Source organism: Microcaecilia unicolor, chromosome 3 (genome assembly GCF_901765095.1).
Source record: "Microcaecilia unicolor chromosome 3, aMicUni1.1, whole genome shotgun sequence".
In the NCBI taxonomy this organism is placed as follows: domain Eukaryota; kingdom Metazoa; phylum Chordata; class Amphibia; order Gymnophiona; family Siphonopidae; genus Microcaecilia; species Microcaecilia unicolor.
In genome coordinates, this window is record NC_044033.1 from 305850138 (window position 1) to 305875493 (window position 25356).

At 41.7% G+C, this 25356-nt stretch overlaps 1 protein-coding gene across 2 annotated transcripts in view; it reads right to left on the bottom strand.

Annotated features, from left to right (window-relative positions):
* SLC4A8 (solute carrier family 4 member 8) overlaps nt 1-25356 on the bottom strand; it is a 492841-nt gene that overhangs the window by 144922 nt on the left and 322563 nt on the right. For both annotated transcript variants that reach the window (XM_030198274.1, XM_030198272.1), the window contains exons 8-11: nt 24176-24333; nt 12451-12538; nt 11764-11910; nt 10490-10590 (exon numbers count right to left, since the gene is read on the bottom strand). In XM_030198274.1, the coding sequence (XP_030054134.1) occupies nt 10490-10590; nt 11764-11910; nt 12451-12538; nt 24176-24333 (494 nt within the window). The remainder of the gene's footprint in view (nt 1-10489; nt 10591-11763; nt 11911-12450; nt 12539-24175; nt 24334-25356) is intronic.

Consider the following 25356-nt stretch of genomic DNA (forward strand, 5'->3'; position numbering starts at 1 on the left):
AATCCGTCGCAGGAGCAGCCAAAGTTTAAGGGGGCGTGTCGGGAGCATAGCGAAGGTAGGAATGGGTGTGGTTAACACATGGGCACTCTCAGTCGATAATGGAAAAAAGAAGGGTGGCCCTGACGAGCATTTGGCTGACTTTCTTGGTCCATTTATTTTCAGGACCAAGCCTCAAAAAGGTGTCTGAACTGACCAGATGACCACCGGAGGGAATCGGGGATCACCTCCCCTTACTCCCCCAGTGGTCACCAACCCCCTCCTACCCAAAAAAAAGTAAAAAACATTTTTTTGCCAGCCTCTATGCCAGCCTCAAATGTCATACCCAGCTCCATCACAGCACTATGCAGGTCCCTGGAGCAGTGGGTACTGCAGTGCACTTCAGGCATGCGGACCCAGGCACATCCACCCCCACCTGGGAGCAATTTGTGAAGTCCACTGCAGTGCCCCCTAGGGTGGCCGGTTGGTGTCCTGGCATGTGAGAGGGGACTAGTGCACTACAAATGCTGGCTCCTCCCATAACCAAATGGCTTGGATTTGGCCGGTTTTGAGATGGCCGGCCTCGGTTTTCATTATCGGCGAAAACCGAGGCCGGCCATCTCTAAGTCCGGCGATCTCAACATTTAGGTCGACCATCTCTAAGATTGACCTAAATGTTGAGATTTGGCTGGCCCTGACTATATTATCGAAACGAAAGATGGTCGCCCATCTTGTTCGATAATACGGTTGGCTCCGCCCCTTCCCGAGGCCGTCCCCGGAGATGGGCACCCTTGGAGATGGGCACCCCCATTCTATTATGCCCCTCCACGTGTTCCAATGTTCTTCCATTTCTGATTTTATAATGGTTCCTTTTCCTAATTTCGATTTAGATATTATTACAAGGTATTTTACTTCTGTACCTACATTTTTTTATTTTCATCATAAGGTCAGTCCTGCTACTACTCATGACATACCTCATTGAATTTTCTTCAGCATTGTTTTTGATGATGTTTTCATCCTCACATTGTTTTATGTTTACCTTAATATGCCATTTATGTTATTATTTTTACTATGACTAATTTCATTATTATTACTATTATCATTGGTGTTATTATTACATTATTATTATTATTATCATTATTTTGATTGTTATTTCTACTGTTTTTCTATGCAAATTTATGTATTTATTTAGGGGCCCTTTTACTAAGCCGCTTAAGCATCTACGCATGCCCAATGTGCGCCAAAATGGAGTTACTGCCCGGCTACCGTGTGGCTCTTGCGGTAATTTCATTTTTGGCACGCGTCCGATCCATGCATCAGAAAAATAATTATTATTTTCAGACTCGTGTATCGGACGCACGCCAAGTGGCATTTGGCACGCATAGGTCATTACTACCCGGTTACCGCGTGAGACTTTATCACTAGGTCAATGGCTGGCGGTAAGGTCTCAGACCCAAAATGGATGCACGGCAATTTTATTTTGCCACACGCAAAAATTTTAAAAAGGCATTTTTTACAGGTGCGCTGAAAAATGATTCTGCATGTGCCCAAAACATGCGTCTACAATACCGCAGGCCATTTTTCAGCGCGCCTTTCTAAAAGGGCCCCTTCCTTTGCATGTAGTATTTGACCCCTGAAGCAGATGGTAGATCTGTCGAAACATGGCCCCTTGTCGAGTCACATACATATCTGGTGCTGAATAAAGTTACTTCAAACTACCATCGATTGATGAGATTCTTTGGTCCACCCCTACTCTTTTATACTGGTTTTTGAACTACAAATGGGAGTTTTCTTACCCTGACCTGTTGGTTGCTGGTCAATCTGGGGCCTTATACGGCAGAATAATTATTTTAAATTGTATGTGCCATACAACTGAAAGCCAGTGTAGGGAGTGCAAAGCTGAGGAAATATACTCAAATATCTTTATGCTTGTCATTAATCTCGAAGCAGCAACCAGAACTGTCTGTAGAGCTTTAACGAATCATGCAGGAACCCCAAAGAAAACTGAAATACAATAATCTAACGGTGTTAAAATCGAGGACTGTAAATGTCCTAAAATCATTCAAATCAATATAAAGCTTCAATCCTCATAACAATCTAAGATTGTAAAATGATTTATGAACAAGTTCAGCAATATGGAGGAAATTTTATGAAGTCATTTTTGCACATATGCATCTATATACATGTGGAAATGGCCACTTATGAAATACAGATCAGCTTAAAGTTATGCACTATGACATGATGGTGTGTACTTTGCTGGTAGGTGTGTACAGGGGTGCAGTTTATATGCCATTCACAAATATAAGTGTAGATTACAAAATGCCGTAAACTACCATGCCTACTTAAAGGTTGTAGGCATGGTAGTTACATCAGCTCCAAGGCTGCTATAAATGTCCACACTTGTAAAGTAAGCATGATTTCTGACAGGCTAGTATTCACTAAAGATAAGCAGGTGCATACCTGTCTTTTTAAAACAGCACCTAGGTACCCTCTTATAAAATTACTCTCTATGAGGGCAATTCTAGAAAGGACCACCTAATTCAGGTACCTATTCTATAAAGGAAAGTAGGCACAGGACCGCTGAGAGAGAGGGATAAAATTCCCCAGGCCCAGCCTTCAAGGGGGGGGGGGGGGGCCAGCACAGCCAAGGTTTCGAGGGAACACTAGAAGCTTCTTCCTGTCTGCCTGCTTCCAGGTCTGTCACTCTCCCTGGTTCTGAATGCCAGGACCCGAATGATTTCATTAATGCAATAACCTGGGTGACCCGGGTAATCGTGCTAATGCAATCATCCAGGTCACGGCGCACAGGAGAAGGAGACGACAGACCGAGGGAGGAGCAGTTAGATATGGGAAAATAAGGGGGTAGAGGCGGCAGCTCAAGTGTAGGAGGCAACAGCGCAAGTATGCGTGTGGTGGTGGGGGGGGGGGGGGAGGGGGGCACGGCAGTGGGCCAGGTTAGGGGGGCGGGGGCAGTCCTGCCCCGGTTCCGGCTATGTCTTTCTGTGGCCTTGAGTAGGCCACATAACACTAGTTTAGCAGGCTAAATACAACCCTATATTTTAGGCATGACCCACGACACAGCTAGTGTAAATGCTCCTACTCAGATTCCTAAACAAAACACAGGTAAATTATAGTATTCTGCAATTTGCATGTGTAACTGTGCACCCAACCCAGGCCCCATGTGCATGCTTACCTTCAAACTACAGGCCATCAAATGTAGTTGCATTTTATATAGAATAACACATATCTGGCATATTGGTACTGGTGTTTACATATCTTTGTGCACACATAAGCACTTAAATGCTGTTATTTTGATCATCTATGCAGATTTTTAGCACCTAAATGTTAGAACTTTCTTTATAGAATTGCTCCTTATATGTTTTAAACATCAACCCAAGCAATATTAATGTAAGAAACCTCTAAAGCAATAGGCAAAAACCTTGGTGTTAGTTCAATAGGAACCTCTACACCTAGATCCTGTCAAAACACTAAAACATCAGTTTTATTTAACTTTAATTATAATTAATTCATTTTTAACCAATCAGACACAATACTGATGCCATTACCCATCTGTTCTAATATACCATTCAGATCACTTTTGCCCTTAAAAACATCACATCATCAGCAAAGAATATGTATTCCTAATATCTCTCTATATAAAAGGCAACCCCAACGTTCTGAAGCCTCCACGGAAGTTGAGGCGCCCGAGATATTCGGTATGCCCTGGAGTGTCTGCACCGCCCTCGCGTCAAAACGTCATGACGTCGAGGGCGGAGCTATAACACTCGGAGGGCCAAAACGCGAGGCGAACGCCAACCCCCAACAAGGCAAGTAGCTCGGAGGGAGGGGGCCCCTTGCTAGCGCCCATTTCATTGCGCTCAGAAACGGGCATTTTTTTCCTAGTTTTTAATAAATCTCAAAATGGCTGCAAATATATAGTTAAAAAAAAGTATACTTGAAAGACAGTATCTTTATGGAACACCTTGGTCAAGATTATACCCCTTCCAAGTCTCGTAACCTATATGGACACACTGCTTGTAGTTCATTAGATATGAACAAAACTAAGCTAGTACTTTGAATCCAATCCCCAACTCTTGACCTGATGCTTACAAATGGGGAGAGTGTTTCTGATGTTACAGTGGGTGATCATTTGACATCTAGCTATCACCGGATGGTGTGGTTCAATAAAAAATACACATAAGGAGAGAGCTTATTCAAGATTGAAGATTCTAGACTTCAAAAGAACTAACTTTGCCAAGATGGGGGAACACTGAAAATTCTTGGAGTTACCCTTGACCGAAATCTCACACTCGATAACCACGTGAAGAATATAACTAAGAAAATGTTCCACTCCATGTGGAAACTTAAAAGAGTAAAACCTTTCTTCCCAAGATCCATCTTTCGCAACCTGGTACAGTCAATAGTACTAAGTCACTTGGACTATTGTAACGCACTCTATGCCAGCTGCACAGAACAGAACGTCAAGAAACTTCAAACAGCCCAAAATACCGCAATTTGGAATCCTGCCTGCTGCTTCCCGGCCTCTAAGGGGGACCCAGCGCCGGAGTCTGTCTCTCTCCTGCATCCTGATCCAGTATGGTAAAACTGGGGGACCAGACATTTTTTACATATGAAAGTGACAGGAGGAAGTGCCAAAAAGGCATAGTGAGGATCAAGGGTGAAGAAGAGGATCTGCTTAACAATTATTTCTGTTCTGTGTTCACAAATGAAAGGCTGGGGTAGGACTGCAGAAAACAAATGCTATTGGGAATGGATGTTTGGTAGACCAGGGCCGATTCTCAGAAGACTGTGTTCAGGAGGAGCTAGATAAACTAAAAATAGACAAAGCGATGGGGCCTGATGAGTTCAAAGAACTGAGAAGTTTTGGTGGCTCTGTTGTCTGATCTCTTCAATGCTTCCTTAGAGTCTGGAGTGGTCTCAGAGGACTGGAAAAGGGTAGATGTGGCCCCTCTGCACAAGAGTGGAAGTAAGGAGGAGATAGGGAACTACAGACCTGTTAGTCTGACCTTGGTGGTGAGTAAACTAATGGAAACGCTTCTAAAGTGGAGGACTGTGAGGTTTCTAGAATCAAATGGACTGCTTTCACTAGAGGCAGGTCTTGTCAGACAAATCTGATTGATTTCTTTCACTGGGTGACCAAACAGCTGGATATGGGAAAGGTGCTAGTTGTGGTGTACTTGGATTTTAGCAAAGTCTTTGACACAGTTCTGCATAGTGATAAATAAACTGAGTGTTCCCGTTATGGGCACTAAAGTGACTGACTAGGTTAAAAACTGGTTAAGTAGAAGGAGACAGAAGGTAGTGGAAAATGGAGGTTGCGCCAAGAAAAAGGATGTTATCAGTGATGTACCACTGCAATCGGTCCTTAGGTCAGCTCTTTTTAACATCTTTGTGAGTGATATTGCGGAAGGACTGTCTGGTAAGGTTTGTCTCTTTGTGGACAATACCAAACTTTGTAATAGGGTAGACACCCCGGAGGGCACAGATAGAATGCGGAGGGATCTGTTGAAGCTTGAAGAATGGCCCAACAATTGGCAACTCAGATTTAATGCTAAAAAATGCAGGGTCATACACTTAGGTTGCAAAAATCCAAGGGAAAGGTATAGTATAGGGGGTGAAGTACTTCTGTGTACAAAAGAAGAGCAAGACTTGGAGGTGATTGTTTCTGATGATCTCAAGGTGGCCAAAACAAGTAGAAAAGGCAATGGTCAATGCCAGAATGCTTGGGTGCATAGGGAAAGAGATGGCCATCAAGAAAAAAGAGGTGATAGTGACCCTGTATAAGTCTCTGATGAGGTTCCATTTAGAATACTGTGTGCAATTCTGGAGACCGCACCTATGAAAAGATATAAACAGGATTGAGTCGGTCCAGAGAGTGGCTACAGAACAGGTCAGTGGTCTCTATTTCATAAAGCGTACGGGGACAGATTTAAGGCTCTCAATATAAATACTTTGGAAGAAAGGCAGAAGGGGGGATATGAAACAGATATATATATATTTTTTTGTTACATTTGTACCCCGCGCTTTCCCACTCATGGCAGGCTCAATGCGGCAGGCAATGGAGGGTTAAGTGACTTGCCCAGAGTCACAAGGAGCTGCCTGTGCAGGGAATCGAACTCAGTTCCCCAGGACCAAAGTCCACCACCCTAACCACTAGGCCACTCCTCCACTTAAATATAAGAGGGCATAAAATGAAGTTAAGAGGTTATAAGTTCAGCAGTAATCTAAGAAAATGCTTTTTCAAGGAAAGGGTGGTGGATGCATGGAATCACCTCCCAGTGGAGGTGGTGGAGACAAGGACTGTGTCTGAATTTAGGCACGTGGTATCTCTTAGGGAAAGGAAGAGATAGTGGTTGATGTGGATAGGTAAACTGGATGGGCCAATTGGCTCTTATCTGCAGTCATGTTTCTAAGTCGAATGCAAAACAAAATCAAAGGCTGTGGTAATATCTAAAGAAGTAACAACAATTGTGTTGTGTCTTTCAAGTTCAAACACCCAGACATCCAACGTAGGTATCATCAACATCTCAATACTGAAACCAGTTCAGAATCCAAACTGACAATCATCTGTTATCTTGTAATACTCCACATACTGCTGACATTTGACCAGCATTGCTAGATCAACTACTTCAGCAGAACAACTCTGAGTAGTGAAAAGCTTCTTTTTCTTTTCTATTTGAAATTTTATTAAGGATTTTTTAAACAAGTTTATAAAACCTATTAAAACACAATATAAAAGGGGGGAAAAAAAGAAACCCCATAATATAGTGGGATAACAAGTATATAAACCAGTATCTACAAATAAGCAGCCAAAACAAAATTCAAAAGTCTCTGAAAGGCAATAATGCCTAGGAGAATAGCACCTCAAAAAAGAAAATGTCCCAGTCAAGAAGTGATGAAGTGATTCCATTTATTTTTAAACCTGCCAAATGTCTATGATGTATAGAAGACAATTTACTAAAGTAATAAGCTTGCCACAACTTCAGTTTGATTTGAAGCAAAGTAGGAAGGGTTGCAGTTGACCAGTGACTTGCTACTTCCCTACACATAACTGCTACACACACTGTTAACACCTTAAAGTGGTAGTACAAGAGACTATGAGGTCGCCCATGCAATAGAAACATCTTTGGGGCCAGAGAAACCGAGACCTGTAGCATCTCTGATAGTAACTGAGAACATATAATCCAGAAAGTTTAGTTCAATGGACACTCCCACCATAGATGAAAATACATGTCCCTACCCATACAGCCTCTCCAACAAAGGTCAGAGCATGTCAGGGAAAACAAAGACAAATCAGTAGGGTGAAAATACAATCTATATAACATTTTAAGACCTTGTTCGTCAAATTAGATGATATAGAAATATATTTTCATGTAAAGCAGGCCATTCTTTATCTGAGACAGATGTTCCCTGGTCCCTTTCCCATTTACGCAAATACAAATGATTAATAAGAAGGTCTCCCAGAAATAAATTATAAATTTTAGAAATAAATTTACTTTGTGACGCCCCGAAAAAAAAAAATCTCTTCAGAAGGCATTAATTTACACTGTAACCGCTCACAAACTGATGGAGAATGCACTAAGTGACGTGTTTGAAGATATATAAAAAAAGGCTTTAGAGGGAGAGGATATTGTGATTGTAATTGTTGAAAAGACTTTAGTATTCCCCTTCAAATAAGTCACCTACACAACTTATAGCAGAATGATCCCATGGTCCCAGAAAATTTTCATCCCAATGTGGAGCAAACATAAAAAGCAAGCACACTGGGGATAATTCAATATGCTGCACCGAACTCACACTATAAGAGATCTGAGATGCCTCAGGTATGGTGAAGCGCCCCATAATTGCAGCTGACATATTTTAGGTTTCCATATTAAATTAGCCAATTGATTACGTGACAGTATATTTCTTTGAATTTGTACCCAGGCTTTAAGCACCACATCATGAAATTTAACCAGAACCTGCAATTGGACTACCAAATCATAGGTGGGGGTCATTTCCAAATATAATCAAACATTTTCTTTTGTAGAAATTTCAATCAGGAGCTAGGAATGTCTATCGAGAGAGTCTGGCAAAGGTAAAGACATTTTGGCAAACAGCATCATTTTACAGACTGCTATATGACCTAGCCATGTTTGATGGAGCCTATGCTACCAGTCCAATGTGGAAGACAGCTCTGGAAGTAGCCTGCCATAGTTTAGTTTGCAAAGTGAATTCAAATTTGCAGGAATCTTAACCCCAAGATATTGAATATGAGTGTTTGGCCAGCCAAAAGGTTTTTTAAAGCATCAAGATTGGATCTGAGTCTAGGGAAACTGCCTTTACACATATAAAACCAGCTTTAGAGCAGGAGTAGAGTGGACATACAAAGGGGGCCGGTCGGTAAATAACTGGTTTGTGTTGACCCAAATGGTTATAACAACTTAAGCAACATGGATCTCTTTCTTTTGAAGAGTCCATATGATGTGTCATATAGCATTTTAAAAGAAACATTTAGGGGACTGCAAACATGTGGAAGAAGGTTTTGTCCTCTCTTGAAACCAAAGTAGAACTTTTTGGTACCAATTCAGAGTGGCAATTCATGCATATCACTCTGCATTGAGACCAAAAAGTTCTATGAACACTATCCATAACTCTGCTAACACTATTCTTACAGTAAAGCATGGTGGCGGCAGCATTATGTTATTGGGATGCTCTGCATTGGGAGGGAACAGGGAGGCTTGTGAAGATCAAATGAAGATAGATGGTACAAAGTAAGGCAGATTCTAGAGGAAACCTATTCCGGTCTGTCACAGAGGAGAAGATTCACATTTCAGCAAGGGCAAGGGAACAGGAAAATACTTACTGCACCTGAATGTAACTCACCTTGAGCTACAATTGAGAACTTGTGAGCTAAATCCCAATCCACTCTCCAAACACAAATTAACAATGGATTGGCTCAGCCATGGGCGGACTGACAGTGATCTGGGCCCCCGGGCAATAAGGATCAAAGGGTCCCCTCATCCCACCCTTCTCAGATCACTAGTTCTGCATCTGTTCTTTTTGTTACTATGTGTTTACTCTGCGAATGCAATGTAGCTGCTGCTGGTACTGCCCTTGCATGGAGGAAACGGGACAGGGAGGGAGTTTGGTGACAGGAGGGAGCAGAGCGCTGGAGGGAGACACAGAAAGCGGGTGCGTAGTGGTTTGTAGAGAGAGGGGTGTGGGCATGAGCTGAAGTAGGTCACGTGGGAGGGGTTATGACTGGACCCCCCACTGCCCTGGGCCCTCGGGCACTGCCCGGTTACCCAAATGGTCAGTCCACCCCTGGGCTCAGCAAAATACAAGTGAATATACTTTGGGTAGCCCACAGCCCAGAGCTGAATCCAATAGAATATCTGTGGTAAGATTTGAAGATTGTAGCCCACAGACCTTCCCCAGTCAAGCTGAAAGAGCTTGAGCTATTCTGCCAAGAAGAGTAGAGGAAAACTGCACCATTCCACTGTGCAAAGTTGGTGGACACTTATCTTAAATAACTTATGGTTGCTACTATTGCAAAAGAAGTTTCCACCAAGTATTTAGTCAAAAAGTGTAAAAACTTGCTCAATCAAGACTTTTTGGTTTCTTATTAATTACTTTTCAAACATTTCTATAATTGTACGTCCATGCAGAAAATATAAAGCAGGGGTGCTCAATCGGGTTTTCAGAATTTCCGCAATGAATATGCATGAGGTTTATTTGCATAAATAAAGTGCATGCAAATAAATCTCATACATATTCATTGGGGAAATCCTGAAAACTCAACTGTGTAGCGGACCCTAAGGACCAACATTGATCACCGCTGGTATAGAGGAAGTTGCAAACAAGCTCCTACTTTAATTCAATTTAAATTGAATTTTTTAGACAGCACAATGTGAATACTTTTGAAAGGCAATGTGTATGTGTATTTGCAGTTTGGGGATGCATATGCTGAGGAATGCTTGGATTTTGAGGGTGATTCTATAACAGTGTGTCTATATTTAGGTGCCTGGAGAGCCCTTATATGGTGCCTTTTCTATAAAGGATAGTCGGTGTCTACTTTACTTTATAGAACACTGGCATAGCAGGATAGATATGCACATGTAATTTAGGCACAAGCATTTATACCAGCCATAGAGATGGTGTCAACGCTCGCATCTAAATGCCGGAGGTATGCACATAATTTATAGTATTCTGTAAGTTACATGAGTAAGTGTACGTCTTACCAAGAAACTGCCTATGTGTACCCCCATCTGCCAAATACACGCTATGTAAGATACACACAAATTTACAGAATAGGGATTAAATGGATTTTTGGCATTTGTGAGCATATGTGCATGTACTATAGTCATTTATACACAAATTGGCACATAAATTTAGTGCCCACTTCATAGAATTGCCCTGATAGTACTTATGTAGGAGGGTCTTTATTTCTCTGAGGGGTCAGCAAAGACCGAGACTGAGAGTCACTAAAGGAAAAGCCCATGGAACTCACCTCCCGGTGCGTTCCAGCTCTGGTCCACTGTGCTCCGGCTCTGGCTCTGGTTCCACGTGTGAAACATTTCCATTAGGAACTGCTGGCATTTTCCTCTTCTCCTATTGGGCAATGAATTAACCTTGTCTATTCATTGGTGCTTCCAATCTCTATCCTTAGCCTAGTATTATATTCTGTTGCACTGTTGTGACCTACAGTTAAGCTGCAAATTCCTATCACACACAGCCTGCTAATATCTACAGTCCTTAAAGCTGCTGCACTAGAAAAATAGTTAAAAAAATAATTCAATTATAGTTGAAGATCATACAAAGAGTCAGTGAAGTGAAACACAGGAAGAAGGTTAACAGCTTATCATTAAATGTGGTTCTCTGATGACAATCACACAAGGAAACTGACTAGTGAGACTAAGAGGATGAAAAAAAGACAATTTGACTAAAAGGATTCTCTTTGGCATGCTGAAGAAGCAGAAAAAAAACCCTAATCGGCTAAGGCCAGAAATGGCAAGCAGTAGTGGCTCAGTGAGATGCCTTCCTTTAAAGGACTTAGGTCCAGCAGCACATGGGGAATACCTGTATTTGCTCAAAACCTTGTATACATAGCTTTCAATAAGTCCTTCAACTTCATATACATTATAGGCTGCATGACCATCGGTGTGCCTCACGGTTGGTAGTTGCTTGTCATCAGAGAAACAAAATGACTTGCCCAAGGCCACAAAGAGAACTACTGACAAAGCTAGGGATTGGAAGTAAGACAAAGGAAGACAGAGTGACTTGTCCATCATTATAAAGGATATCTTTTAACTTGTAGTACAAGGAGGTAAGTGCTCAACTGTATTCCTTCTGGAATAAGAACTCACCTTGAGCTCAATTGTAGCTCAAGGTGAATTCATAGTCCATCAAGCCAGCTTAGAATGTACTAAAGGCCTAAGATTACAGACATACAATTTCTGTAAAATCACAATCTAATTAGGTTGTTATCAATCTACTGTTTCCTACTAGTGGGCTGCTGATCAGCTGATTCCAGTTTTCTTCATGCAATTGGCTACTTCTCACCACAAAGGTAGGTAGTAAAAACCCAAACTATCTCCAAAATCACTATTTATGCCACAGCAGTGCTATGAGAGGCATCTGGTTTTCCTTTCTTCATCCCTAGGCATGGAGGTAGTGAGTTTTATAGTACATAGAGAACTTTCTATCACAGGTGGGCATACGGCACTCTATTTCCAAACACACAATTAAAAATGTTATTGAAAGTAGATAGGATGCTGTCCTTACCTGTGAAGGTACATTTTTTGGTGGCTCAATTCTGATGGAGGGATCCCATTCTCCTGGCGGCAAGACAGTTACCTGATCCAGGAATTCATCAATACCAGATAAAAGGTCACCACGCTCCTTAGCTTTGTAAGCCACATCATGGAAAATCTAGCAAGGGGGAAGAGAATGGATATGGATTTTGGGGCAGATTTGCAGCTGTTAGTTACATGATAGGATTAGTTTGCAAGAAGAAATTGCCTCAGTGTTGGGGGTGACCTGAGTCCTGTTTGCACTGCTTTTTATTTTCACATCTGTATGACCACTAAAACAGGGCTGTAAGCCAGAAACTGCATACAAATCCAATGTTGCTGTACATGAATATACAAATGTTAATGTTTAATAAATCCTGTTTTTTACCAGTATAGAATTATATGAACACCATCCTTCATTCTAGTGGATACCATAAGGCAGAGGTCCTAAATCCAGTCCTCAAGGTCCACAACCCAGCCTAGTTTTCAGGATTTCTACAATGAATATGCATGAGATCTATTTGCATGCACTACTTCCACTACATACAAAAAGATCTCATATATATTCATTGTGGAAATTCTGAAAACCAGGCTGGGTTGTGGACCTTATGGACTGGATATGAGGACTCATGACATAAGGGAATATACTGTAAACAAAAGAGCAGGACTGAAATCCTACCTCATCAGTCATTATGGTTGCCATCGATCTGCCAATCTCATGGTACTGTTGGGCCTTTCCCACTGGTCCCAGTAAAACAAATAAGAATCTGGTGATAAAACAAATATCACTTACTGACAAACAAGAAAACAGCCCTGTGCTGTAGGCAGTGCACACCTCAAAGGGCTTTTCATTTTCCCAGCTCTGGAAGTGCTTCTGCTTGTCCTGTGCAGTGCTGTCAAGGCTTAAATTCAACTGGTGCCATCCAAACCAGAACTCCTGAACATACTGTCAAACAATTTTGGTACAAGTTGGGAGTATTTTCAAACACTGTGGGCTAGCTGTCCAGATCTTGCAATGCCCAAAATAATTACAACCAACCTGTGAGTTTTAAAAATAATCACAGCCTCTAGTGCCCACACTGAAAATATTTGCAGGAAATCCACCCCAGGAAGCAGCCAATGAATTGGCAGGATTGACATCATTGTACAGACAAGAGTAGTGTGTGACAGCAGGACTCTGCCAGAAGCCTTCTGAGACAGCCCTATTATAAAGATCCCCTTCCTTCCCCACTACCCTCGAAGTATCTCTAGATGCAGGGTTCCCAACTACTTCCCTACTCCCTCAAGTGGTCCAGATGTATGATACTGTTTGTGGGAGGAACTCTAGGAAATACTTGGAGAGTTTTAGTCTTGTCAGTGTAATATTCAGATCCAGTTCTGGTCTTTCCACTTTCATCTCCAACGATTTTTACTTAGCAACGTATACCAGTCAGCACAGGAATAAGGATTTAAAAAAAATCAGAACTGGACTGTTATCTCATGATGACATGGAGTTAATCTGGCAAGATTATACAAACTCTCCGTTGCCTGATTCTATTACAAGTTTTAGAGATGCTCACAGCTGGTAAAACAGAATTATAAAAATATCCCTCAAACCCCTTACACATTGAATTTTGCTTAACCTTCAGCATGACTTTTTAGCCTATTATTAAAAATGTGAAAGGTTTAGACTTGACGTTTGTATGTGGCTATCATAAGCAGCAAAGATACATGCATTGTAACCACAGAAACTCAGAGTGCAACTCACTGAGAACCAGCTATTCAAGAAAGATTTCAATACGTTTATTTTTACATTTTTATTGTTGCTGTCAATCATTCTGAAGTCTTTTGAGATTAATGTTTTATAAGATGAATGAATGAATAAATAAAGTAGCAATTTAAATAACGTGAACCTTTTTTTTAAGTACCTGAGCTTGTGCTGGCTCCTCCCACACAATCTTGGCTCCTCTCACCAAGCTTCAGTCCATATCATAACAACGTATAGTTCTTGTGAGAAGGGAATGGTGGCCGGGAAAAGTGTGGTTCCATTTCCCTGCTGTCTATGGACAACCTCCATTACAGGTAAGCAATTATGGTTTCTCCACTGACAAGCAGGGGAAATGCAGGCACACTTGATAGTAGTTCCAGAGCACAAGAGAAAGAAACACAAGTGGTAAAGTCGACCTGAATTGGAAAAGAAACCTGGGTGGCAGGACAAACTAAACTGCAAACAGATTGCAAACATAAATTGTCCAAAAACAGCATCCCGTTGTAATGTAATGTCCATAGGGTAATATTTTATAAATGCATGAATTGACGCCCAGGTCACTGCTCTACATATGTCTAGGGTGGAAGCAAAACAAAGAAAAGTAACTGAAATCGCCTATGCTCTGAAGAAATGAACAGCTATTGCTGATGGGGAAGAAAGGTTAATTTTGGAATAAAAATACACTGAGATATCTACTGAGAGACAGTCTGTTTGGATATTGGTTGTCCTGGATTGTTAGGATCATAAGTAATGAAAAGCTGAGAAGACTGACAAGATAGTAGCTTGCAGATAATAAAATAAAGCTCTATGACAATCAAGAACATGCAAAATCCTCTCAGCCTCTGAAGAATATGGGTTTGAGAAAAAAGATGGAAAAATGATGGACTGATTTATTTATTTTATTTATTTATTTATTGCATTTGTATCCCACATTTTCCCACCTCTTTGCAGGCTCAATGTGGCTTACAATACATCATGAATGGTGGAAATATATAAGAAAATAGACATTTAATATTACAGGAAGATCTTGGGTAACATTATAATGATAAAACATGATAGTAGTATAATAAGCAGATTTTGTAAGACAATACTGGATATATGTGTGGGAGTTCACATTTGTTGATCTTTGTGGTATACCTTGTTAAAGAGATGCGTCTTCAGTAGTCTGCGGAAGTTAGTTAGTTCATAAATCATTTTTAAGTTGCGTGGCAGCGCGTTCCAGAATTGTGTGCTCAGGTATGAAAAGGTTGACACATGCATTAGTTTGTATTTTAGACCTTTACAGTTGGGGAAGTGAAGATTAAGGAATGTGCGGGATGATTTTTTAGCATTCCTGGGTGGTAAGTCTATCAGGTCTGACATGTAGGCTGGGGAATCTCCGTGAATGATTTTGTGAACTAGGGAGCATATTTTCAACGTGATGCGTTCTTTAAGTGGTAGCCAGTGTAGTTTTTCTCGTAGTGGCTTAGCACTTTCATATTTTGTTTTACCGAATATGAGTCTAGCTGCAGTGTTCTGGGCTGTCTGAAGTTTCTTGATTATTTGCTCTTTGCAGCCAGCGTAGAGTGCGTTGCAGTAGTCTAGATGACTGAGTACCATTGATTGTACCAGGTTACGGAAGACGGTCCTTGGGAAGAAAGGTCTTACTCTTTTTAATTTCCACAGTGAGTGGAACATCTTCTTGGTTGTGTTTTTTGCATGGTTCTCAAGTGTTAGGTGTTGATCAATGGTAATAACTCCAAGAATTTTTAGGGTGTCCAAGATTGGGAGATTCAGTTTTGGTGTGTTAATGGTGGTGAATTTGTTCGTGTTATGTTGAGAGGTGAGTATTAGGCATTGGGTTTTTTTCTGCATTAAGTTTCAGCTGAAATGCATCCGCCCATGTATGCATGATATGTAGACTTTGGTTGATGTCATTGGAAATTTCCGTTAGATCTTGTTTAAATGGGATGTAGATCGTTACATCGTCTGCGTATATGTATGGGTTGAGGTTTTGGTTTGATAGTAGTTTGGCCAAGGGTATCATCATTAAGTTGAATACAGTTGGTGAGAGGGGGGATCCCTGTGGAACTCTGCATTAAGGTATCCATGAAAATCTGAGACAACCTTGGGAAGGAATTTGGGATGTGTACGGAGAATAACCTTACGTGTATGGAGGGTAGTGAACTAAAGCCTGTAATTCGCTGACTCTTCTAGCTGATGGAACTACAATAATAAAAACTGCTTTCCAGGTGAGATATCTGATGGGGGCCTGCACCATGGGTTCAAAGAGAAGTTGCAGATGCTGAGCTAGAACTACATTGAGCTCCCATGTAAAAACAAGTTTCTTTAATGGGGGTTTTATGTGAAAAAGGCTCTTCATAAATTGAGAGAATAAAGGATGAAGGAAATAGATTTATTATCCAGTTTGGTATGATAAGCTGCAAGTTCTGTGAAATGACATCAAATTGAGGTGGTTTGTAATGCTGATCTGAACAGGGAAAGGTGGTAGTCTAATACTTGTGCTATAGGTGAAGAAGCTGGATAAATATAGCATTGTTGACACCATAAAGAAAACCTTTTCCATTTGGAGCTGCATGCTTTTTTAGTGAAATTTTTCCTTGCAGCTGAAATCAACTCTTGAACCTCTTGTGAAACGGAAGATCAGCAATCATTTGGTCTTCAACCTATCTGGACTATTTGTGAATAATGAGAATGACATGGGCCCTGCCCTGAATAATTTTTGAAAGAGCAGGAGAGAAGTGCAATGGGTGGAAATATGTACAAGAGATGTTGACTCCACCTGAGGGCAAAATGGGCTGTTCTGGGGGAGCAAAAGAGGGGACACATTGTCATTTGCCAATGAGAGGCAAAGAGGTCCGCCTTTACAGTTCCTATTTGAGAAAGAGATGATGAACCACAGGCTGATCTAATGACCACTCATGTGGATCCAACTGAGGGAATCTGCTATCTGATTCTCTTCACCTCACACATGTACAGCTTGGAGCAAGATCCCTAGAGCATAAGAACAGATCCGAATGTTCAGGGCTTCTTGACAGAGATGATACAATTCCAACCCTCTTTGTTTGTTGAAGTAGAACATGAAGACTCGGTTATCTGTGCAGATGGGAACTGTCATCCCCTTCAACCAGTGAGAAAAAACACAAACAGCTTATAAGATAGCTCTGAGCTCAAGTTGGTTGATATTAAGCTTTTTCACCTGTGGGAACCACAAACCCTGAGTTTGCAGGTGCTCCAGATGCCCAAGGGAATGCATCTGTGTGAGGGAGATTTGTGGATGTTGTCTTAAGACTATTGTTGACCACTGGAGAGAGTGTAATACCCTCTGCAAGAGAGGTATGTGTCCTAGTTGTAGGAATCAGTGTGCCGTGGTGAAGCAGAGTTAGGACATTGAGTGAGCTAGGAAAGAAAGTTTTACATATTGATATTGGAGAAGAAATGTTTTGGCCGCTACTTTATCTGAGATGGAATGATGGAATGTTGAGCAGGAATCCTAGGCCTTGTAGCGTGGAGGTGGTCTGATTGAGGGTGGTTAAGACAAAACTCTTGGAAGGACCAGAGGTCAACCAATAATCTAAGTAGGGGGAAACAGACAAATTGATCTTTTTTCCAAAGATGAACCTTCACTACTACCAAGCACTTTCTGCCGGATTCTATATAACACGCCTAGCATTCCACGCCTAAATCTAAGCGTATTCCATAACAATGAACATAACTTAATTGGCTTAACAAGCCAATCGGCATTATTAACAGCACTTAATAAGCAATAATAAGCATTAATTGGTAATAATTGAATTTATGCACATACGCTGTATGTATATGCTGTATGCTGTAACTCACTGCACCTAAATTCTAATGTGCACATCCAAAAATGGGCATGGTAATGGGCGGGGAAATGAGCGTTTCATGACCCAGTCCACATAAATCTACTACAGGGATTTACGCCACCTTTTCATTGGTGTAAATAGATGCGCGTAGTTTTAGGCGCTGGGATATCAATTAAGAGTATTCTATATACCATGCTTACATCTTATAGAATATGCTTAGGCGAAAATGATTCTCCAGGTGCCATGTATAGAATCTCCCCCTTTGTGAAGAACCTGGAGGCAGAAGAGAGACTGAAAAGGAGTACTTGGTACTGGTAATGTTGATTGAGGAAGGTGCAACATAGAAACTGCCAGAGACTGGGATGGATTGGAGTGAGGGTATAAGCATCTTTGAGATCTAGGAAAGCTAACCAGTTATTTTGATTGAGGAGGAGAAGAATCATGGGAAATCAGATCATCTTGATTTTCTCTCTTTTCATAAAGGAGAAAGGGAAATGGGACTTGATATACTGCCTTTTTGAGGTTTTTGCAACTACATTCAAAGTGGTTTACATATATTCAGGTACTTATTTTGTACCAGGAGCAATGGAGGGTTAAGTGACTTGCCCAGAGTCACAAGGAGCTGCAGTGGGAATTGAACTCAGTTCCCCAGGATCAAAGTCCACTGCACAAACCACTAGGCTACTCCTCCTTAAAGGTTGAGACCTCTGAGATTGAGAATGTGTCTGAGACCTCCTTTCTTGGAGTGGAGGAACCTCTTCCATTGCTTTGAAGAAGAGTATCCTGTTCTGCAGAAAAAGCGGAATTTGATGGCCTGGAAGTTTGGATAATCTGACAGGGCTTCAAGGTGGAGGTGCCAGAAAACAAATTTTACACCCCTGGTCAATGATGTATAATCCCCATCTGTCCATGGTAATTAGGTGCCACACATTGGAAAAGATTGAATTCTGTTGCAAAATACAAGAACTTTATTGTTTTGTAATGTACTGTCATAAACACTGGTTCTGAAAAGAGAAGTCACCAAAGCAGTTCAAAGATTCTAACAGCAGTTAGAATGAAAAATTATCCTATCTAATAATTTTCTTTAGTTTCAATAGGTCAGTCCAGAACTTGTGGGTTATGCTCATCAATCAATGGATGGAGACAGAGAAAAAAAGAAGTTCTTCAAGTGACTCACACCTTGAGGGAACCGTGTAGCTCTAGAACATTCCGTATTTTGAATGACATACCAATGTAGTTCATACATAGAGTTCAGTGTATGCAATATAGACATACAATACTAAAACTTAAAATACACTAACAATATCAAATGGCTCAAAGACCTCTGATTGCAGCAGAAGCTATTGAAGAAGAGTGACACAGAGTCAATTAGCTGAAGCAGGAACTAACATAGAACTGAGTAACTAAAGCATGAGTGACTGAATTGAAGTGATGTATAACTCAGCACCTAAAGCAGTAGTTATGAAGTCTACTGAGCAGAAGCCATAGATAAGGCCTCCTCAGAATTATGATCTAACCAGACCAATTCCATGCCAACCTGTGGAAAGTCATCAACTCTTTCCCTTTATGGTAAAGAAGACATGATGAAGCTGAGAAGCCTCTCACAAACGTTTGGGAAGACTATGCTCCTTTCAATATATTGATGCAATGCCAAAATAAAACCTAGTGTGAAAACAGAAAGGGTGGGCTTTAGGACTGATCTGTTGGGACTTCAATGAAAGAAAATTATCAGGTAAGACATAATTTTTCCTTTCATAATATTCCACACCTCAGTCCAGAACTTGTGGGATGTAGCAAATAGGATGGGGAATTTATGCATGTAACCCCAACAAACTCAACTCAAAGCATAAGGAAGCTTTAGGCATTACAGAAATGGACTCCTCAAGGATAGCTATATAGGGAGTTTATACAGTTGTTATGGCAACTAAGAGAAAACACAGACGGAAACGCACACAGCGAAAAGGCTATTATACTTAGAAGAGATATGGAGTTCTCTGCTCTTTAATTTTGTTTAAAGTGCATAGGCAAACTTAACCTTCTAGCAGGCTGCTGACATTAACGCCATGCCACTGTACAAAGGAGTTAAAAGCCCCCTGAATAACTCTGCAATGAGAAGTAAAGAAGAGCCATCTAAAAAGGCTTGTTGCCAGTGTAACAGGTGTGCATAATAAAGAAGAAAATGGTTGGCAGACAATCAGGTGTAGATGATCAAAAGCCCCGTGCTGTTCCAAACAGCGTTCTAAAAATAGCACTGGAACAGCGCAGGGCTTTACCACCTCTATGATCAGAGATAATAGTATTCAAATTTAAGCTTGCTATTATCTCTGATCATACAGTAAAACTGTGGAAGGATTGTGCCTGAGCCTCTTACACTTCTTTGACAGGTCCAGTCTGTCAAAAGCCCAGACCTGTCAAACACAGGGGCTGGAGCTCCATGGGACCCCCAGATTCCCCTACAACTGCAAGGCCCTGGTGGCCAAGTGTCCCCCCCAAACCTCCACCCCACCCCCCCCCCCCCCCCCCACTGGATGTACTGGGTGGGGCTTCACTACCATATAAGGGAGTTCTTCCTTATATTTATTTATTTATTTATTAGGATTTATTTACCGCCTTTTTGAAAGAATTCACTCAGTGGTGGTGAAGCCCCACCCAGCGCATCCCAGGATGTACTGGGCAGGGCTGTGCGCCGCCATTTTCAAGGTGGTGCTGGAAGTGGAGGAAGTGTACTACTCCCTCCACTACCACTAAGGTAAGGGGAGCAGGGAAGGCAGCCTCTAGACCACCAGGTGGGGGGCAGGGGCTTATGTCAGCAGCCCAATGGGCCACCAGGCTTTTGGGGGGGATGAAAGAGGGGGTTAGGGGGGCTGGAGATCCACCAGATCTCCAGCCACCATGAACTTGTGTCAGGGGGGTCAGGGGGCGTGGAGGTTGTTGGACCTTCAGCCCCCGTGTCGCTGGCTTAGGGTGGGGGCTCGGGGCTCATGAAGGGGGGGGGTCCATTGGGGGGGATGGGGACAGGGCTCCCCATTTCTCCCCAATGTTCTGCAAACCCTAACGCCAGCTCCAAGCTGGCATAGGGTTTGCTGCCAGCAGCCCGCTGATCATTGGGGAGGAATAATAAAATTTCTGTTTAGCATGCATTTGCATGCTACTTGCAGTCAGAGCCCATGCACGGGGGCTCTGATTATGAGGCGATAGCAAACGTGGGCATTAGCATGGTGCTAATAGCCTCTAGCGCCCGTGTTTGCTTCTGATCATTGGCCTATCAAAATTCTGGTGGGAAGGAGGCAGCATAGAAAGGAGTTGCATCCAAATTGTGAGAAATAGACCCTCATGAATAACTGAAAAAGGAAAATTGTCAATTTTGATTAAAAATAAATAAATAAAACCAAGAGTATTGAAGAAATAGCTTCCTGACAGAAAAGAAGTGAAGCGCCACAATGATAGGCATACCAACTGGTATAAAAACTGACATATTGAAAATGGGAACGGAGTTAGCCCACATTCAAAACTGTAGCCATAGAGAACTGTTAGTATCCGAGAGTACCGTGCTCTAGACATTTAACCTTGATTCATCCAAAAACAAGAGTATACTTGCAGTTTGCAGAAAGAAAGCTGTAGACAGCACCACTTCAGGGCAAGAGTGGGGGTGGAGGGAAAGTACTCAGCACTGCTAAGTATTACCCTCAGCATATAACAAACTCTGGTAAAGAACTCTCCATACTCAACTGGGTTCCAGTCAAGAAACGGGTCCAAGCATGAGCCTCAACTCCAAACATGCCTCCCTAGTAGGGGGAGAAATACGAAAGGGAGTTGGAGACCTCCAAGTATTTCCAAAATTCTCTTTACTTTTAAGACCACAAGAAGTTTAAACTTACAAAAGTTAGAATATTCTAGCTGTGGAGCTAACAGGGCCAAATAGCGACATAACTGCACGGTGCACTATCACTATCTACTGGAGACAGAGAAATACTGCATATTCTAGGGCTGCACTGTACCTTTAAGATGTGAATCATGAAGAACTACTTTTTTTCCTCTGTCTCCATCCGATGGCCAATACGTTCTGGACTGATCTGTGGGTTGCTAAGGAACAGACTTTGTTTCCTTCTGGCTTTAAACTAAATCACCAGATTTCAGTAGGTGAGGATTATATCCCTCACAGATAACAAGTCTTCAATTCAGTATTAATCAGTACACTCTCACAATCTCAGAGACTCTCTCATTCAGTCTTGCTCTAAACTTTGGCAACTTCACAAAATCAAATGTTCTAGAAAATATTTTCACCAGTCATTCTCTCTTTTTAACCAGGAACATAGTAACATAGTAGATGACAAAAGATAAGACCTGTATGGTCCATCCAGTCGGTCCAACAAGATAAACTCATAGCATGTGGTATGATGTGATATTACATATTGTGACAAGGCAGTAACAAAGGCTTGTCACGAGAGTGGGGAAAAGTCCTACTACATGTCCAATAAGGCATTGGAAGCACTAGCTCAAAACCTGGAGTGGTGCTGCCTTAATGGAACAGGGAGGTTGTTTCCCTTGGAATCTGTAAAACCACAGCACTACGTAGGAGGGGAGCCTTAGAGTCAGCAAACAAGCTCTTACCTGATTATAATTGGTTCATTGACCCCTGAGGCAGGCCAACGTGCCAATAGATGGCCATGTTGGGTCGTTTTATATGACTATTACAATACAGTTCCATTGTTTTGGAATCCCCCTTGCATTTGCCTCGCTCTTTTTGGTTGACAAAGCAAAAACGTCCAAGGCTAAAAGTTAGATGTTTTGGTCTAGACTGTTTCAATCACAGCTAAGTCACTAAAAGCTGCCCTAAACGACCAGATGACCACTGGAGGGATTAAGGCATAAGCCCCTCCCACCCTTCAACGATGTGAAATAAACAGTACATACCAGCTTCTATGACAGCTTCAGATGTTATGGCAAGTCCTATTAGAACAGAAAGCAGGTCCCTGGAGTAGCCTAGTGGTTGGTGCAGTGCACTGTACAGAAAGGGACCCAGGCCCATAACACATTCTGTAACACTTGTGATGGAAAGTGTGAGCCCTCCAAAAACCTACTGTACTCACATATAGGTGACACCTGCCGATATAAGGGCTATTGTAGTGGTGTACAGTTCACTAGGTTTTTGGTGGGTTTTAGAGGGCTCATCATACAATATATGGGGATGACTAAGATGTGTACCTGGGATCTTTAATTTGAAGTCCACTGCAGTGTCCCCTAGGGTGCCCTACTGCTCTGCTGGGATGTCTGCATGGCCAGTCTACTAAGAATGCTGGCCCCCCATACATCCCAATGACTTGTTTTTATGTGTTTTTCCATTGGACTTTTGTTTTTCGAAAATGGTCACGAAAGAAAAACACACTGAGAACAAAACAGCTACAAATATAGGAAATGGCCATTTTCAAAACAAGAATATAGGTGTTTTTCTGGTTCGAAAATCGATATGTTCCACTCTTGATTTTTGGATGTATTCAGCAAAATGTCTTAAATTGGATTTAGATATAACAAAAGAGAGGGAACAAAGTACAAACTAAAGTCCAAACAAAAAAAACAGCACCACGGGCCTTTAAAAATGGAACACAGTTCTTTAATGAATGAGCCCTGACAAAAAGACCCGTTTGGATACAGAAAGTGAAAGTGCCTTGGTGCTTTGTAGCTTTTACTACATGAGACGTGGGGACCCCTGACGCAGGTGCTAGTCACCGAAACACGGCCCGTGTCGGGTCTTTTTGTCAAGGCTCATTCATTAAAGAACTGTGTTCCATTTTTAAAGGCCCGTGGTGCTGTTTTTTTTGTTTAAATTGGATTTAGACATCATATTGAAAATGCTCCTTTTAATGATCTCTTGCGAAATAGGTGTTATTGAGTAATTAAGAATGAGGAATAATATTCTTCGTGGCAGCCATCTTGCGGAGCTCCTCTTTTATTTAACATCTACATGAGTTCTTTAGGCTTGTTAGCTCTTGGGGAAAGAGAACTTTTATTTTCATATGCAAACAATATTTTTATCCTGTTACCAGATCTGGACCTGGAGGTGGAACTGGAGATAGGAACACTGAGGCAGGGCTGGAGACAGGAACACTGAGACAGGGCTGGAGACAGGAATGCTATTGCGAAGGCAGCGTGTAAGAGGGCACAGCTACATTAAATGGGCCTGGCTTCATCAAAAGACATCCTGCCTGCTCTCCTGCTGCGGGTCTTTTAAAAGAGACACTGGCGCGTGTGCGCCTAAGGGAGCCAGCAGCCACCAGCATGGGTGGCCCGGAGAGAGCAACACCCGGAGCGCCAAAGACCCGACCCTGACTCTCTGCCAAGGCCCACAGGTGAGTGGGGGCGCGGGGCCCGGCCCGGGGCTATGACATCTGATAAATCAAGCAAGCTGCACAATAAATCAAGGACTTTCTGTTTCCTATCAGTTTCAGGTCTAAGAGTAAAATGATTTTTAGAAAGTTCATTCTGTTTTCAGTCTGTTAAAATTTGGAACTCGCTTCCTCTTATTATTCGGTTAATACTTTCTTACCTTTTTCAAAAACAATTGAAGTCATATCTTTTTCACAAATACTTAAATCTGAAAATTGTAATACTATAACATAATTTTTTTGAACATTCCTAGTGCTATTCCACTAGAATCTTGATTTGGATCTTACTGGGAGAAGGCGGGTTATAACTACAACTCCATGCATGCAACAGGGCAAAAACAAGACTGCTGCCCTCTTAATATAATATGCAATATTTCATCTCTGATTGGCTGGCTCCCTTTGGCCACATATACAAAGTTCATGCAGAAAAACTCTTCCGTTACTTACCTTGTTGGGATTGGAACCTCGGTCAGGCCTGTGAGGAGAACTGCTGGGGAGAGACGGAGGAATGCCACAATGGGGCGCACGAGGAAGTCCAGCTCCCCAACTAGAACATTGGATGCTTCTGCTCCAGTGGGAATTTTCTTCATGAAGTGCAAGTCCACCTTAAACAAAACAAACAAAGAAAAAGAAATCTATAAATATTATCAGATCTTTATTCAGCTGCTGAGGTTAGTATTATTCTTAAAGACCAACTGTGGTGGTCAAAAAATATCTGGCTTTTCAGGATCACTATCTGGCTAGTGGTCAGTGATAAATATCTGGATAGCACGATCAGCACTGGAACTCATCTGGACAGTGGCGATATTTAGTCTGCTATCTGGATAACCTAGGATAGCTTTTTTTCTGTTCTGGGTAATCCAGAGAGGGGAAATAATACTGGGACGTGGACTTAATAACTCCCCCAGTATTCAGCGCTATTTAACTGGCCAGAACGGCTGCTGACCAGTTAAATAGCACTTGACTGGCTATCCACCGATATTCAGCAGGGGGATAACCAGCTATCCCCCACCGAAAATCCCCAGTTAGCGGCTAGTAGATAGATAGTTATATCGCCCAATATAACTGGCTATCCGCTTTTTAAAGCCAGTTTAGCAGCCATATTTGGTCACGTGAAAACATGGGATATCTATGGGCAGTTTAAAGATAACCAGCTAAGTCCAAATATTAACTTAGCTGATTATCTTTAAACTGCCCAAAAATAAATCAAATATTCAATGCTAGTCACGGCCTAGCATTGAATATCCGGGCTCAGAACAGACCGCGGGAGTTACCAGGTCTAACCACTGTCCTGTGGTTACAATCAAATTGGTTTACATATTATTTATTTTATTCATTCTTATATCCCACAATTATCCAAAAACAAGTTTTGGTTCAATGTGGCTTACAATTTTCATTTAGTAGATGTTACATTCTTTTGTATTTAGCATTGCATTACAGTCATTGTATTATCATCATTACATTACATTCAGTAATTTGTATTACAAGTGGTTAACCATAATATTTCTTGAAGAGGTAGGTTTTTATGCCTTTCCTGATGCTTCTTAACGTTTTGGGAACCTAGTTCCACTATTTGGAACCCAGGTAGCTGAATCCAGCCGTGTATATGGATTTGTAGGTTATCCATC